At 41.0% G+C, this 15,009-nt stretch overlaps 1 protein-coding gene across 2 annotated transcripts in view; it reads left to right on the top strand.

Moving 5' to 3' along the window:
• The window catches only part of syne4 (spectrin repeat containing nuclear envelope family member 4), a 53,765-nt gene that overhangs the window by 34,966 nt on the left and 3,790 nt on the right, over window positions 1-15,009 (top strand). For both annotated transcript variants that reach the window (XM_062962426.1, XM_062962425.1), the window contains exons 9-12: window positions 992-1,070; window positions 1,423-1,592; window positions 4,201-4,365; window positions 6,942-7,003. In XM_062962426.1, the coding sequence (XP_062818496.1) occupies window positions 992-1,070; window positions 1,423-1,592; window positions 4,201-4,365; window positions 6,942-7,003 (476 nt within the window). The remainder of the gene's footprint in view (window positions 1-991; window positions 1,071-1,422; window positions 1,593-4,200; window positions 4,366-6,941; window positions 7,004-15,009) is intronic.

The raw sequence follows: 15,009 nt of genomic DNA, 5'->3' as shown, positions 1-15,009 counted from the left end.
AAAGGGAGTTATAGTTCACCTGCAGCCAGATAAAAACTGACCCCACCGACAATGCACTAGGACCACACTTCACACAGAGAAGCCTCATGACCGACTGAACATACTGCAGGTATTTGTGGGAAGGGGCCTTGATTTTGGGAGATGTAGTTCACCTCCATCCAAAGACCACTGAACCCAGCCAATGACGAATCTAGACCAAACTTGGCACACAGACTGAATATTGCCTGCTGTGGATACTGATAGATATTTCAGGGCAATTGCCCCGGGAATCTGGAAATTGCAGTAGTCCACCCCTATCCAAAGAGTACTGCAACACACCTGGTACACACACCCAAAATGGCCAGCTTATAATACTGGAAGGGTTTGGGGAGGATTCAGCCACGATTCTGGGAATTGTAGTTCACCCACTCCAAACAGAATACATAACATTAAAAGACAAATACAGTAGAGTCTCACTTATCCAACATAAACAGGCAGGCAGAACGTTGGATAAGCGAATATGTTGGATAATAAGGAGAGATTAAGGAGAAGCCTATTAAACACCAAATTAGGTTATGATTTTACAAATTAAGCACCAAAACATCATGTTATACAACAAATTTGACAGAGAAAGTAGTTCAATATGCAGTAAGGTTATGTTGTAATTACTGTATTTACAAATTTAGCACCAAAATATCATGATATATTGAAAACATTGACTACAAAAATGGCTTGGATAATCCAGAATGTTGGATAAGCGAGTGTTGGATAAGTGAGACTCTACTGTAATACCATTCTCAAATGACCCGGGCACCGCCGGGTCCCCAAGCTAGTATATATATCAACCTTCCTTGCTTAGTTTCTCCATATCTCGCAACCTCTGAGGATGCCTGCCATAGATGTGGGCGAAACGTCAGGAGAGAATATTTCATACAGCTCGGAAAACATACAACAACCTCTTTAACATTTCGATTTGTCTCTCTTTTATTTAATTGACGTGGCAACGCCGCAGGAACCAAATGTATATGGAGACGAGTGGGAACAGTTGGAATATTCGGTGGCAAAACACAGGCGGAAAATGTGCAATTTAGGTAAGCCCATAACGTCAGCATTAATTGCACAGTGTAGACCAGGCATGGGCAAACTGTGGCCTTCTCGTCGGGTGTTTTGGACTGCAACTCCCACCATTCCTAACAGCCTCAGGCCCTTTCCTTTTCCCCCGCAGCCGCTTAAGCGGCTGCGGGGGAAAAGGAAAGGGCCTGAGGCTGTTAGGAATGGTGGGAGTTGCAGTCCAAAACACCCGACGAGAAGACCACAGTTTGCCCAGGTGTCAAAGAGATGATTTCATGAGTCCTTGGTTGGGCCCGAGTGGAAAAAAGTAAGGGCCTGAGGATTCAAATAGTGGTTTAATACAAAATCCAACCCTTTATTTTCCTTGGATAGGGAAGTGCCTTTCTTGGGAAGCGTTTGAGGGGTGCCACCAACCCCAGGAATGGACCTTGGAGAAAGAAAAAGGCTTCCGTCTCATCGAACCGGTTGGGTTTGACCCCGAACGCATCGAGTCTTGGCTGGGACAGAATTGCCAAGAATTGCAGGCGGAGGTGCAGCCACAAGTAAGCTTTTCGGTGGCTTCTCCCAAAGGGGAAGAAGTTCCTACCGCTTGCAATTTTATCTGCATATTTATGGGTTTGCATACAAATTCTTTCTGCTCTTACCTAGATTTCACTCCCTCCTTCCAAGCTTTTGGAAATTTATATATCAAGAGTTTTGATGGTTCCACCATTATTATTAAGTAGAGTCTCACTTATCCAACACTCGCTTATCCAACGTTCTGGATTATCCAATGCATTTTTGTAGTCAATGTTTTCAATATACAGTAGAGTCTCACTTATCCAACACTCGCTTATCCAACGTTCTGGATTATCCAACGCATTTTTGTAGTCAATGTTTTCAATATATCATGATATTTAAGTACGAAATTTGTAAATACAGTAATTACTACATAGCATTACTGTGTATTGAACTACTTTTTCTGCCAAATTTGTTGTATAACATGATGTTTTGGTGCTTAATTTGTAAAATCATGACCTAATTTGATGTTTAATAGGCTTCTTCTTAATCTCTCCTTATTATCCAACATATTCACTTATCCAACATTCTGCCGGCCCGTTTATGTTGGATAAGTGAGACTCTACTGTATTATTATTTTATTATGACACAGCAAACAAGATAGATATGCTGGATTTCGTATCACAAAATCACAAGTCGAACACTTCATTATTATTATTATTATTATTATTATTATTTTATTATGACACAGCAAACAAGATAGACATGCTGGATTTCGTATCACAAAATCACAAGTCAAACACTTCATTATTATTATTATTATTATTATTATTATTATTATTATTTTATGACACAGCAAACAAGATAGATATGCTGGATTTCGTATCACAAAATCACAAGTCGAACACTTCATTATTTTTATTATTATTATTTTATTATGACACAGCAAACAAGGTAGATATGCTGGATTTCGTATCACAAAATCACAAGTCAAACACTTCATTATTATTATTATTATTATTTTATTATGACACAGCAAACAAGGTAGATATGCTGGATTTCATATCACAAAATCACAAGTCGAACACTTCATTATTATTATTATTATTTTATTATGACACAGCAAACAAGATAGATATGCTGGATTTCGTATCACAAAATCACAAGTCAAGCACTTCATTATTATTATTATTATTATTATTATTATTATTATTATTATTATTTTATTATGACACAGCAAACAAGATAGATATGCTGGATTTCATATCACAAAATCACAAGTCGAACAATTCATTATTATTATTATTATTATTATTATTATTATTTTATTATGACACAGCAAACAAGATAGACATGCTGGATTTCGTATCACAAAATCACAAGTCGAACACTTCCCAAGTGTCTAGGACTGTGTGATGTATTTTCGGATGATGCGCGCAGTTCCCAGTCGGGTGGCCTTTTGCAGTTGGCAGATGGTGATTTTGTCAATGTCTATTGTTTCCAAATGCCGGCTGAGATCTTTTGGCACGGCACCCAATGTGCCCATCACCACCGGGACCACCTGCACTGGTTTCTGCCAGAGTCTTTGAAGTTCAATCTTGAGGTCCTGATAGCGGCTGAGTTTTTCCTGTTGTTATTATTCAGGAGTAATGTTCAAGTGTTTTAGCAGTATCACACTAGTTAATGATTAAGTTCATTTTGTTTTTGGTGCAAACATTCCCCTTTTCTTCAGTTGGTCTCAGTGCTTGGGCTGAATTATTATTATTATTATTATTATTATTATTATTATTATTATTATTATTATTATTATTATTATATTATTATTGGCACAGCAAACAAGTTAGATATGCTGGATTTCGTATCAAAAAATCACAAGTCGAACACTTCCCAAGTGTCTAGGACTGTGTGATGTATTTTCGGATGCTGCGCGCAGATCCCAGTAGAGTGGCCTTTTGCAGTTGGCAGGTCGTAATTTTGTCAACGTCATTATTATTATTATTATTATTATCATCATATTATTATTATTCTAATAAATTATCGTAACATATTATTATATTATTATACTAGCTGTGCCCGGCCACGCGTTGCTGTAGCTTTTTTTTAGGTGGTTCTAGGTTGGGGGGAGTTTAGTTTTGTTGTTTTCCCCGGTGGAGCGACGCAAAATGAAGAGCAACACTCTGAAAACAAAGGAATTCCATCCAGGAAATAATCAGGGCCACCTAATACCTCCCAACAAAGGATTCTCCCCCTCTAAGACACGGAGCCTTCTGTCTCCTTCTTCAGGGTCCCATTCGTGAGCCAGAGCCAGGTCTTCTCCTTATCAGCTTTTCCTTCAATTTTGTCAAGGAACTTTCCATGCAATGTTTTGTTGTGCCAGCTGTCAGCTCTAGTTTGTAGTGCGGTTTTCTTGTACAGATTTTTGTCTGCTGTTTTATTATTATTATTGTTATTATTATTATTTGTATATGTAGTAATACAATAATAAACTTCTATTTATACCCAACATCCATCTCCCATAGGGACTTGGGGCAGTTTACAAAATAACATACAATAGTGCCATGACATATATGACACAATACTCCACTTTTTGTCTGCCATATAATTATAGTAGCCTCACCTTTTACGGCAATAACGTTTTTGCTCCTTCTGTAGGATGCGGGAACGTGCCCATCCGCTCCTGTATCTGCCAAAGGGAATCTCCCAATTCAATCTCCAGCAACTGGGCACCAAGGAAAGCCACGGAAACCCCAGCAGCGGGCAAAGAAGAAAGCGAAACCCACTCCCATCTCCTCACCTGGTTTGGCGAGCAATGGCCAGGTAAGACCCCAAGATGCAACCTGAAAGCAGCACACATGAAAGGGACCCAGATGCCTTACTAGAGCCCAAACTGAACATGAGCCAAGAGTGTGATGCAGCAGCACAAAAGACCAATGCGATTCTAGGCTGCATTCATAAGACTATAGTGTCTGGATTGAGGGAAGCCACAGTTCTATTCTCTTCTACTTTGGTCAACCTCACCTGGAATAATAACCCTGTATCTAGTTCTGGGCAAAACAATTCAAGGAGATGGGCAAGCAGGAATAACAACAACAACAACAACATCCGAACATCCGTAACATCTGTTTATCTGTAACAACAACAATAATGTATATCAATAATAATAATAATAATAAGTATCCATAGTAGTAGTATTAGTATTAGTAGTAATATAATAATGTGCATCTATAGTAGTAGTAATAAAAATAATAATATTAAATATCTGTAGTAGTAGTAGTAATGTGTAACCATAGAACTACTACTAGTAGTAGTAATAATCATGCTGTGTATCCATAATAATAAGTATCTATAGTAGAAGTAGTAGTAGTAATAATAATAATGTGAACCCATCGTAGTAACAACAATATGTATCCATAGTAATAATGTGTATCCATAGTATTAACAAGAACAATATGTATCCATAGTACTACTACTAGTAGTAGTAGTAATCATACTGTGTATCCATAATAATAATAAATATCTATAGTAGTAGTACTGTAGTAATAATAATAATAATGTCAATCCATAATAATAACGTGTATTCATAATAATAATAATAATGTGAATCCATAGTAATAACAAGAACAATATGTACCATAGTACTAGTACTAGTAGTAGTAATAATCATAATGTGCATCCGTAATAGTAAGTATCCACAGTATTACTACTGCTACTACTACTACTACTACTACTACTACTAATAACAATGTATATCCACAGTAGCAATAACAACAACAATGTGTATGCATATTACTACTACTATTACTACTACTACTACTAAAAATTTGTAACCATAGTAGTAATCATAATAATTAGCCTATAATAATTTGTATCTATAATGATGATGATGGTAATAATAATAATGTTATTGATAATAATACTAATGGTGATGATTTTTAGCTTTGAATGAGTTTTTATGGATTTTAACTGTGATTTTTAAAATATAATTTGATTCTGTTTTAATGTTTGCGTCATTGTAGATTTTAGAGTGTATTGAAATGCTTTTAATGTAAGTCACGTTGAGTCTCCTTGTGGAGAGAATAATAATGGTAATAATAACTTTATTATTATTATTATATTATGACACAGCAAACAAGATAGACATGCTGGATTTCGTATCACAAATCACAAGTCGAACACTTCCCAAGTGTCTAGGACCGTGTGATGTATTTTCGGATGATGTGTGCAGATCCCAGTAGGGTGGCCTTTTGCACCTGGCAGATCGTGATTTTGTCAATGTCTATTGTTTCCAAATGCCGGCTGAGATCTTTTGGCACGGCACCCAGTGTGCCCATCACCACCGGGACCACCTGCACTGGTTTCTGCCAGAGTCTTTGAAGTTCAATCTTGAGGTCCTGATAGCAGCTGAGTTTTTCCTGTTGTTTTTCATCAATGTGACTGTCACCTGGGATGGCGACATCAATGATCCAAACCTTTTTCTTTTCCACAACTGTGATGTCTGGTGTGTTGTGTTCCAGAACTTTGTCAGTCTGGATTCGGAAGTCCCACAGTATCTTTGCGTGCTCATTCTCCAATACTTTTGCAGGTTTGTGATCCCACCAGTTCTTTGCTGCTGGGAGGTGGTACTTGAGGCATAAGTTCCAATGAATCATTTGGGCCACAGAGTTGTGCCTCTGTTTGTAGTTTGTCTGTGCGATTTTTTTACAGCAGCTGAGGATATGATCACTGGTTTCGTCGGTTTCCTTGCACAGTCTGCATTTTGGGTCATCAGCTGATTTTTCGATCTTGGCCTGAATTGCCTTTGTTCTGATGGCTTGCTCCTGGGCTGCAAGGATCAGGCCTTCTGTCTCCTTCTTCAGGGTCCCATTCGTGAACCATAGCCAGGTCTCCTCCTTATCAGCTTTTCCTTCAATTTTCTCAAGGAACTTTCCATGCAATGTTTTGCTGTGCCAGCTGTCAGCTCTAGTTTGTAGTGCGCCTTTCTTGTACTGGTTTTTTGTCTGCTGTGCTTTGAGGAGTTTCTGATTTTTGACTTCAATCAAAGCAGTTTCTTCACTTTGCTTTACATATTCTGCCAGGGCATGTTCTTCTTCTTTGACTGCTTGTTTTACTTGTAAGAGTCCTCTGCATTATTATTATTATTATTATTATTATTATTATTATTATTATTATTATTATTATTTGCACCCTATTTTTTCCCACCCATCCATTCCACAAGATGCAAAGCAGGGGCCTTTTTCCCAGCTGACTCAGGCTGTGTCCTCAGTGCCTGGATGTCACCTTCGCTGTGCCGTGAAGTAGCATTTTGGATGGAAATGTGAACAGACAGACCTTGCAAGGCATGTTCTCTCTCTGTGTGTTTCTAATTTCCTCTCCTTTTGTGCATCTGTTTGCAGATCTGCAAGGAGAAATCGCTCGTATCCGGGCCTGTGGAAATCGCAGTCGCCGTGAAAAAGGGGTAAGAGCCCTTTCCTTCAATATTTCGCAGCTGAAATTGCCAAGGAATCATAGAATTGGGACCCCCAAAGATCATTTAGTCTGACCCCATTCTTTTATGCAGGAAGACATGCTACGTAGTAATTACTGTATTTATGAATTTAGCACCAAAATATCACGATGTATTGAAAACATTGACTACAAAAATGTGTTGGATAATCCAGAACGTTGGATAAGTGAATGTTGGATAAGTGAGACTCTATTATTATTATTATTATTATTATTATTATTATTATTATTATTATTATTATTATTATTATTATGCTTAAAAGCCTCTGGGGAAAGAAACACATCTCCAGATAGTCTATATTTTACGAGAGTTGGAAGGGACCTCCAAAGGCTATCCAATCCAACCCCTTTCTTCCATGTAGGAAGACACAATCAAAGCCCTCCCCACAGATAGCCATCCAACTTCTGCTTAAAACCCTCCAGAGAAAGGACTCGACAATATTCCCGGTTAATCCATATTTCATTAGAATTTGAAGGGACCTCCAAAGGCAATCCAATCCAATCCCTTTCTTCCATGTAGGAAGACACAATCAAAGCCCTCTCAACAGATAGCCATCCTGCTTAAAACCCTCCTGAGAAAGGGACTCAACCATATTCCCAGTTAGTCCATATTTCACTAGAATTTGAAGGGACCCCCAAAGGCTATCCAATCCAACCCCTTTCTTCCATTTAGGAAGACACAATCAAAGCCCTCCCAACAGATAGCCATCCTGCTTAAAACCCTCCCAACAGATGGCCATCCAACTTCTACTTAAAACCCTCCTGAGAAAGGGACTCAACCATATTCCCAGTTAATCCATATTTTACTAGAATTTGAAGGGACCCCCAAAGGCTATCCAATCCAATCCAATCCCTTTCTTCCAATTAAGAAGATACAATACAACCCCACCTAACAGATGGCCATGCAGGGTCTGCGAAAAACTTTCCAGAGAAAAGGCTCAAACATATTCTCAGGAAATCTATATTCCCTCAAAGGCTATCTAGTTGAACTCCTAAAGGCTATCCAATCCAACCCCTTTCTTCCATACAGGAAGACACAATCCAAGCCCTCCCGTCAGATGGCCATCCAGACTCTGCTTAAAAGCATCTGGAGAAGGAAACATCCCCAGATAGTGTGTATTTTACCAGAGTTGGAAGGGATCGCCAAAGGCTATCCAGTCTGACCCTTTTCTTCCATGCAAGACACCATCAATCCTATCCTGACAGATGGCCATCCAGATTCTGTCTGAAAATCTCCAGAGGAAGAGACTCGACCATATTCCTAGTTAGTCTCTATCGCATTATAATTTGAAGGGACCCCTAAAGGTTATACAGTCCAACCCCTTTCTTACATGTAAAAAAGGTAAAGGTTTCCCCTGACGTTAAGTCCAGTCATGACCAACTCTGGGGGTTGGTGCTCATCTCCATTTCTAAGCCAAAGAGCCGGCATTGTCCATAGACAACTCCAAGGTCATGTGGCTGGAGTGCTGTTACCTTCCCGCCGGAGCTGTACCTATTGATCTACTCACATTTGCATGTTTTCAAACTGCTAGGTTGGCAGGAGCTGGGGCTAACAGCGGGTGCTCATTCTGCTCCCGGGATTTGAACCTGGGACCTTTCGGTCTGCAAGTTCAGCAGCTCAGCGCTTTAACACACTGTGCCACCAGGGGCCCTTCTTCCATGTTGGAAGATACAATACAATCACACCTTACAGATGGCCATACAGGCTCTGTTTAAAAACTTCCTGAGAAAGAGACTCGATCATATTCCCAGGAAGTCTATATTTATTTATTTATTTATTTATTTATTATTTATATTCCGCCCTTCTTACCCTGAAGGGGACTCAGGGCGGATCACATTAAACATATAAGGCAAACATTCAATGCCTTTAACATAGAACAAAGACAAGACAAACATAGGCTCCGAGCTGGCCTCGAACTCATGACCTCTTGGTCAGAGTGATTGGTCTCAGCTGACTGCAGCTGGCTGGCTGCTCACCAGCCTGCGCCACAGCCCAGGCCTATATTTGGAAGGGATCCCCAAAGGCTATCCAGTCTGACCCTTATTCTGCCACGCAAGACACCATCAAACCCTTCCCAACAGATGGCCATCCAAACCTCTGCATCAAAACCTTCATAAAGGGGACTCCAACCCTTTTCTATCACCATCAAACCCTTCCTGGAGCCCTCGGTGGTGTAGTGGATTAAAGCCTTGTGACTTGAAGGTTGGGTTGCTGACCTGAAAAGCTGCCAGGTTCGAATCCCACCCGGGGAGAGTGTGGATGAGCTCCCTCTATCAGCTCCAGCTCCATGGTAAAAACATCAAAACATCCGGGCAATGTCCCCTGGGCAACGTCCTTGCAGACGGCCAATTCTCTCACTCCAGAAGCAACTCAAGCCCCAACTCTTCTGGGTTTCAGAAAGGCTGTGAAAACATGGCTGTGTGCACAAACTTTTAATGAGTAATACAATAACGTTGACATGGTCCAATTGAAGGCTGAAGCATGAGGTTTTTAGACAAATGGATCTAATTTACATATGTTTTAATTGTTATAATGTATTTTAATCGTGTATTTTTATAGTTTTAATTGATTATATGTACTGTTTTTGTTTTATTATTATGTTCTTAGCATTAAATGTTGCCAATGTTTTTTTTAAAATACTTTTTATTCAGATTTCTTTTATAATACAATAATAATATAATAGTAATAAAAAAGAAAAAGGAAAAGAAAAAAGAAAAAAAGAAAAGAGAAAAAGAAAGGTTAATATATAGATATGAAAAAAGGGACATAAATAGAACAGATTTAAGACTGCAAGTTAGAGTATCTATTTTACTATGTGTATTATAGACATGTCCAAAAAATCGTTTTGAATCGTATATCGGAATTATTTCGGATTGTTGTCACTTTTTGATACGCATTCCGAGACATTGTCTCACAGAGCAACCAGCAATGCAATTCGAACCATTGTTGGCCCATTCTCTAATTGTGTCTTAATGTTTCGTTAATTTTTTTCCCCCATAACATTTTTTAAAATATATTTTTAAAAATATATTTTTTAAAAATTTGTTTCTGCAACCTACCTTGAATGGGAGCTTAGCGCAGCCTAACATGGCTGCCGCTCCCCGGCCAATCAGAAGCTTCCACGATGGGCACAAAGGTGAGGGCTAACGTCCTCTGCGTCCACATGGAAGACTGCCATACAAGCGATTGCGCATGCGCATCCGCCATTTTAGAAACATTTAGAATCATTACGAATTTTCGGAAATATCTGAAATTTTTGGGTGAAAAAAAAATCGGAAATACTTTCTATATCGAAGCGCCAGCGCCCTCTATTTAGAAACGAGAATTGAAACATTTTTTTCATCGATCGGACATGCCTAGTGTATTACCTACACTAAATGTTGCCAACTGTTGTAAGCCGCCCTGAGTCCCCCCCGGGTGAGAAGGGTGGGGTATAAATGCTGGAAATAAATAAATAAATAAATAAGTTGCTCCTGACACACAAAAAAAAAAAAACCCTTCCTGACAGATGGCCATCCAAAACTGTGCATCCGAACCCTTCAGAAAGCTGACCATTTTCCTCTTCCCACTGTTGCCGTGCTAGAGAAATGCAAGGCTGGCCGAAAGGTATTAAAAGGGAAAAGGATGCAAATGCAAGGTTTGTTGTTTGGAGGAAGGGTTTGTTTCCGGGGCTGCAGCTCCTGCTCAGCAAACCGGCGAAGCGTAAACAGCCAGAGGATGATGGAGGAGACAGAAGGAGAGGGCGGCGGAGGGTCAGCAGATGCCCAGAGCGGGAAGGAAGGAAGGAAGGAAGGATGGTTTGGTGCAAACATGGACTGCTGAAGATCCTTATCCTATGTGTTGTGTTGGCCCCATTTTAGGAGGCCACCCCTGGCAGTGAGACCAGGGAGAAGCCTGTTGGCAGAAACCCAGGCAAGCGATTTACCTGAGCTGCCCATTTTAAATGAGTCCCTGCTTTGGCGAGCAAACAGATCAGGCCCAATTGAAATTAGCCAGCAAGCAAGGAGAGAAGGTGATTTTCAGCCAAGGAAGATTTTGTTATCTGCAGATAAGATGCTAGCTAGTGATCATAGAATCATAGAATAGTAGAGTTGGAAGAGACCTCATGGGCCATCCAGTCCAACCCCTGCCATGAAGCAGGAAATCGCATTCAAAGCACCCCCGACAGATGGCCATCCAGCCTCTGCTTAAAAGCCTCCAAAGAAGGAGCCTCCACCACGGCCCGGGGGAGAGAGTTCCACTGGTGAACAGCCCTTCTCACAGTGAGGAAGTTCTTCCTGATGTTCAGGTGGAATCTCCTTCCTTTCCTGTAGTTTGAAGCCATTGTTCCATTGTGTCCTAGTCTGCAGGGCAGCAGAAAACAAGCTTGCTCCCTCCTCCCTATGACTTCCCTTCACGTATTTGTACATGGCTATCATGTCTCCTCTCAGCCTTCTCTTCTGCAGGCTAAACATGCCCAGCTCTTTAAGCCGCTCCTCATAGGGCTTGTTCTCCAGACCCTTGATCATTTTAGTCGCCCTCCTCTGGACGCTTTCCAGCTTGTCAACATCTCCCTTCAACTGCGGTGCCCAGAATTGTGATTCCAGGTGTGGTCTGACCAAGGCAGAATAGAAAAGAGGGGGAGCAGGACTTCCCTGGATCTAGACGCTATTCCCCTATTGATGCAGGACAGAATCCCGTTGGCTTTCTTAGCAGCCGCATCACATTGCTGGCTCATGTTTAACTTGTTGTCCACAAGGACTCTTTTCTTTTTCACAAGTACTGCTGTCTAGCCATGCGTCCCCCATTCTGTATCTTTGCATTCCATTTTTTCTGCCGAAATGAAGTATCTTGCATTTATAAAGTAGATAGCATCCAGAATACAGTTTCACAGCCCTTTTTATACACAAACTGGCATAGGCTTCAGCCAAGCCTCTAATTCTGACCAGTCACAGAGAGGGGCCTGGCTCACTGGCCGGCGTGGGCTGGGACAAGGGATGATTAAGTGTCGATAAATGGGATTCCTTTTACTGAACAAAACCCCAGTGGCGAAGTGTGTTAAAGCACTGAGCTGCTGAACTTCCAGACCAAAACGTCCCAGGTTCAAATCCCGGGAGCGGAGTGAGCACCTGCTGTTGCTCCAGCTTCTACCAACGTAGCAGTTCGAAAACATGCCAATGTGAATAGATCAATAGGTACCGCTCAGGCGGGAAGGCAACAGCTCTCCATGCCATCATGCCAGTGGCCACATGACCTTGGAGGTGTCTACGGACAACTGGCTCTTTGGCTTAGAAATGGAGATGAGCTCCAACCCCCAGAGTCAGACATGACTGGACTTAACGTCAGGGGAAACCTTTACCTTTACCTAACAAATAACAAACTGATTGCGGGCATGTTCTGGCCCTACCCAGGAATGCTATTGTCTTATGAGATGGACATGATCTGGCCCATCAGGGGGCTGATCTGGCAGTTCCAGACCCCAGAGAAACAAAACATCATATATTAATACAATCATGCAAAAATGACCGAGGATGGGTTTGGCTGTAGACATGCAGATTTCCTTCCGATGCGAGAGGTCCCGTTCATCAATTGGTTCTTCCCCAGAGGGCAGGGAGAGGTGATTGCTCTGCCCAGGTAATCTATTGTGTTACAATGTCCAGATGAAGTCCAAGAGATGGGTGAGGCTGGAAATTGATGAGGAAATTCCCAGCTTAATTTCTTTCTCCCAGGCTATGCAATTAAGTGGGATGCAGGACATCTTTGGGTTCAGGAACAAGCTTTTCTCCAAAGGGAAGGAATGGGGATCTCAGGAGCATAAAACATTAGGTTAAAACAACATATAGGCAAAATAGGAACATATAGGAAAAAACATGGAGCGTTTAGGGCAAATTATATACATGAGAGACATAGTTTTCCAAAGTACCTTTAACAAGCCAGGCTTCCCAGAGGAAAAAGGGGAAGGAAGGCAGGCAGAGTGGAAGAAAAGGAGGAAAGGAAAAAAGAGTGAGGAAGGACAAAAAAGAGAGGAAAGAAAGGAAGGAAAAGAGGGATGAAGGAAGTGGCAGTTTTACAAGGTCTGTGAATGTATCGTTGGCACCACTTTAATGCTACGGAATCCTGGGAGTTGTAGTTTTACAAGGTCTGTGAATACATCATTGGCACCACTTTAATGCTACGGAATCCTGGGAGTTGTAGTTTTACAAGGTCTGTGAATACATCATTGGCACCACTTTAATGCTACGGAATCCTGGGAGTTGTAGTTTTACAAGGTCTGTGAATACATCATTGGCACCACTTTAATGCTACGGAATCCTGGGAGTTGTAGTTTTACAAGGTCTGTGAATACATCATTGGCACCACTTTAATGCTACGGAATCCTGGGAGTTGTAGTTTTACAAGGTCTGTGAATGCATCGTTGGCACCACTTTAATGCTACGGAATCCTGGGAGTTGTAGTTTTACAAGGTTTGTGAATGTATCGTTGGCACCACTTTAATGCTACGGAATCCTGGGAGTTGTAGTTTTACAAGATCTGTGAATGCATCGTTGGCACCACTTTAATGCTATGGAATCCTGGGAGTTGTAGTTTTACAAGGTCTGTGAATACATCATTGGCACCACTTTAATGCTACGGAATCCTGGGAGTTGTAGTTTTACAAGATCTGTGAATACATCGTTGGCACCACTTTAATGCTATGGAATCCTGGGAGTTGTAGTTTTACAAGGTCTGTGAATACATCATTGGCACCACTTTAATGCTACGGAATCCTGGGAGTTGTAGTTTTACAAGGTCTGTGAATACATCATTGGCACCACTTTAATGCTACGGAATCCTGGGAGTTGTAGTTTTACAAGGTCTGTGAATACATCATTGGCACCACTTTAATGCTACGGAATCCTGGGAGTTGTAGTTTTACAAGGTCTGTGAATACATCATTGGCACCACTTTAATGCTACGGAATCCTGGGAGTTGTAGTTTTACAAGGTTTGTGAATGTATCGTTGGCACCACTTTAATGCTACGGAATCCTGGGAGTTGTAGTTTTACAAGATCTGTGAATACATCATTGGCACCACTTTAATGCTACGGAATCCTGGGAGTTGTAGTTTTACAAGGTCTGTGAATACATCATTGGCACCACTTTAATGCTACGGAATCCTGGGAGTTGTAGTTTTACAAGGTCTGTGAATACATCATTGGCACCACTTTAATGCTACGGAATCCTGGGAGTTGTAGTTTTACAAGGTCTGTGAATACATCATTGGCACCACTTTAATGCTACGGAATCCTGGGAGTTGTAGTTTTACAAGGTCTGTGAATACATCATTGGCACCACTTTAATGCTACGGAATCCTGGGAGTTGTAGTTTTACAAGGTCTGTGAATGCATCGTTGGCACCACTTTAATGCTACGGAATCCTGGGAGTTGTAGTTTTACAAGATCTGTGAATGCATCGTTGGCACCACTTTAATGCTATGGAATCCTGGGAGTTGTAGTTTTACAAGGTCTGTGAATACATCATTGGCACCACTTTAATGCTACGGAATCCTGGGAGTTGTAGTTTTACAAGATCTGTGAATACATCGTTGGCACCACTTTAATGCTATGGAATCCTGGGAGTTGTAGTTTTACAAGGTCTGTGAATACATCATTGGCACCACTTTAATGCTACGGAATCCTGGGAGTTGTAGTTTTACAAGGTCTGTGAATACATCATTGGCACCACTTTAATGCTACGGAATCCTGGGAGTTGTAGTTTTACAAGGTCTGTGAATACATCATTGGCACCACTTTAATGCTACGGAATCCTGGGAGTTGTAGTTTTACAAGGTCTGTGAATACATCATTGGCACCACTTTAATGCTACGGAATCCTGGGAGTTGTAGTTTTACAAGGTCTGTGAATACATCATTGGCACCACTTTAATGCTACGGAATCCTGGGAGTTGTAGTTTTACAAGGTTTGTGAATGTATCGTTGG

The sequence above is a fragment of the Anolis carolinensis genome, unplaced genomic scaffold (genome assembly GCF_035594765.1).
Source record: "Anolis carolinensis isolate JA03-04 unplaced genomic scaffold, rAnoCar3.1.pri scaffold_10, whole genome shotgun sequence".
Lineage (NCBI taxonomy): Eukaryota > Metazoa > Chordata > Lepidosauria > Squamata > Dactyloidae > Anolis > Anolis carolinensis.
The sequence above is the reverse complement of the archived record's forward strand: the minus strand, read 5'-3'. Positions and strand labels throughout refer to the sequence as shown.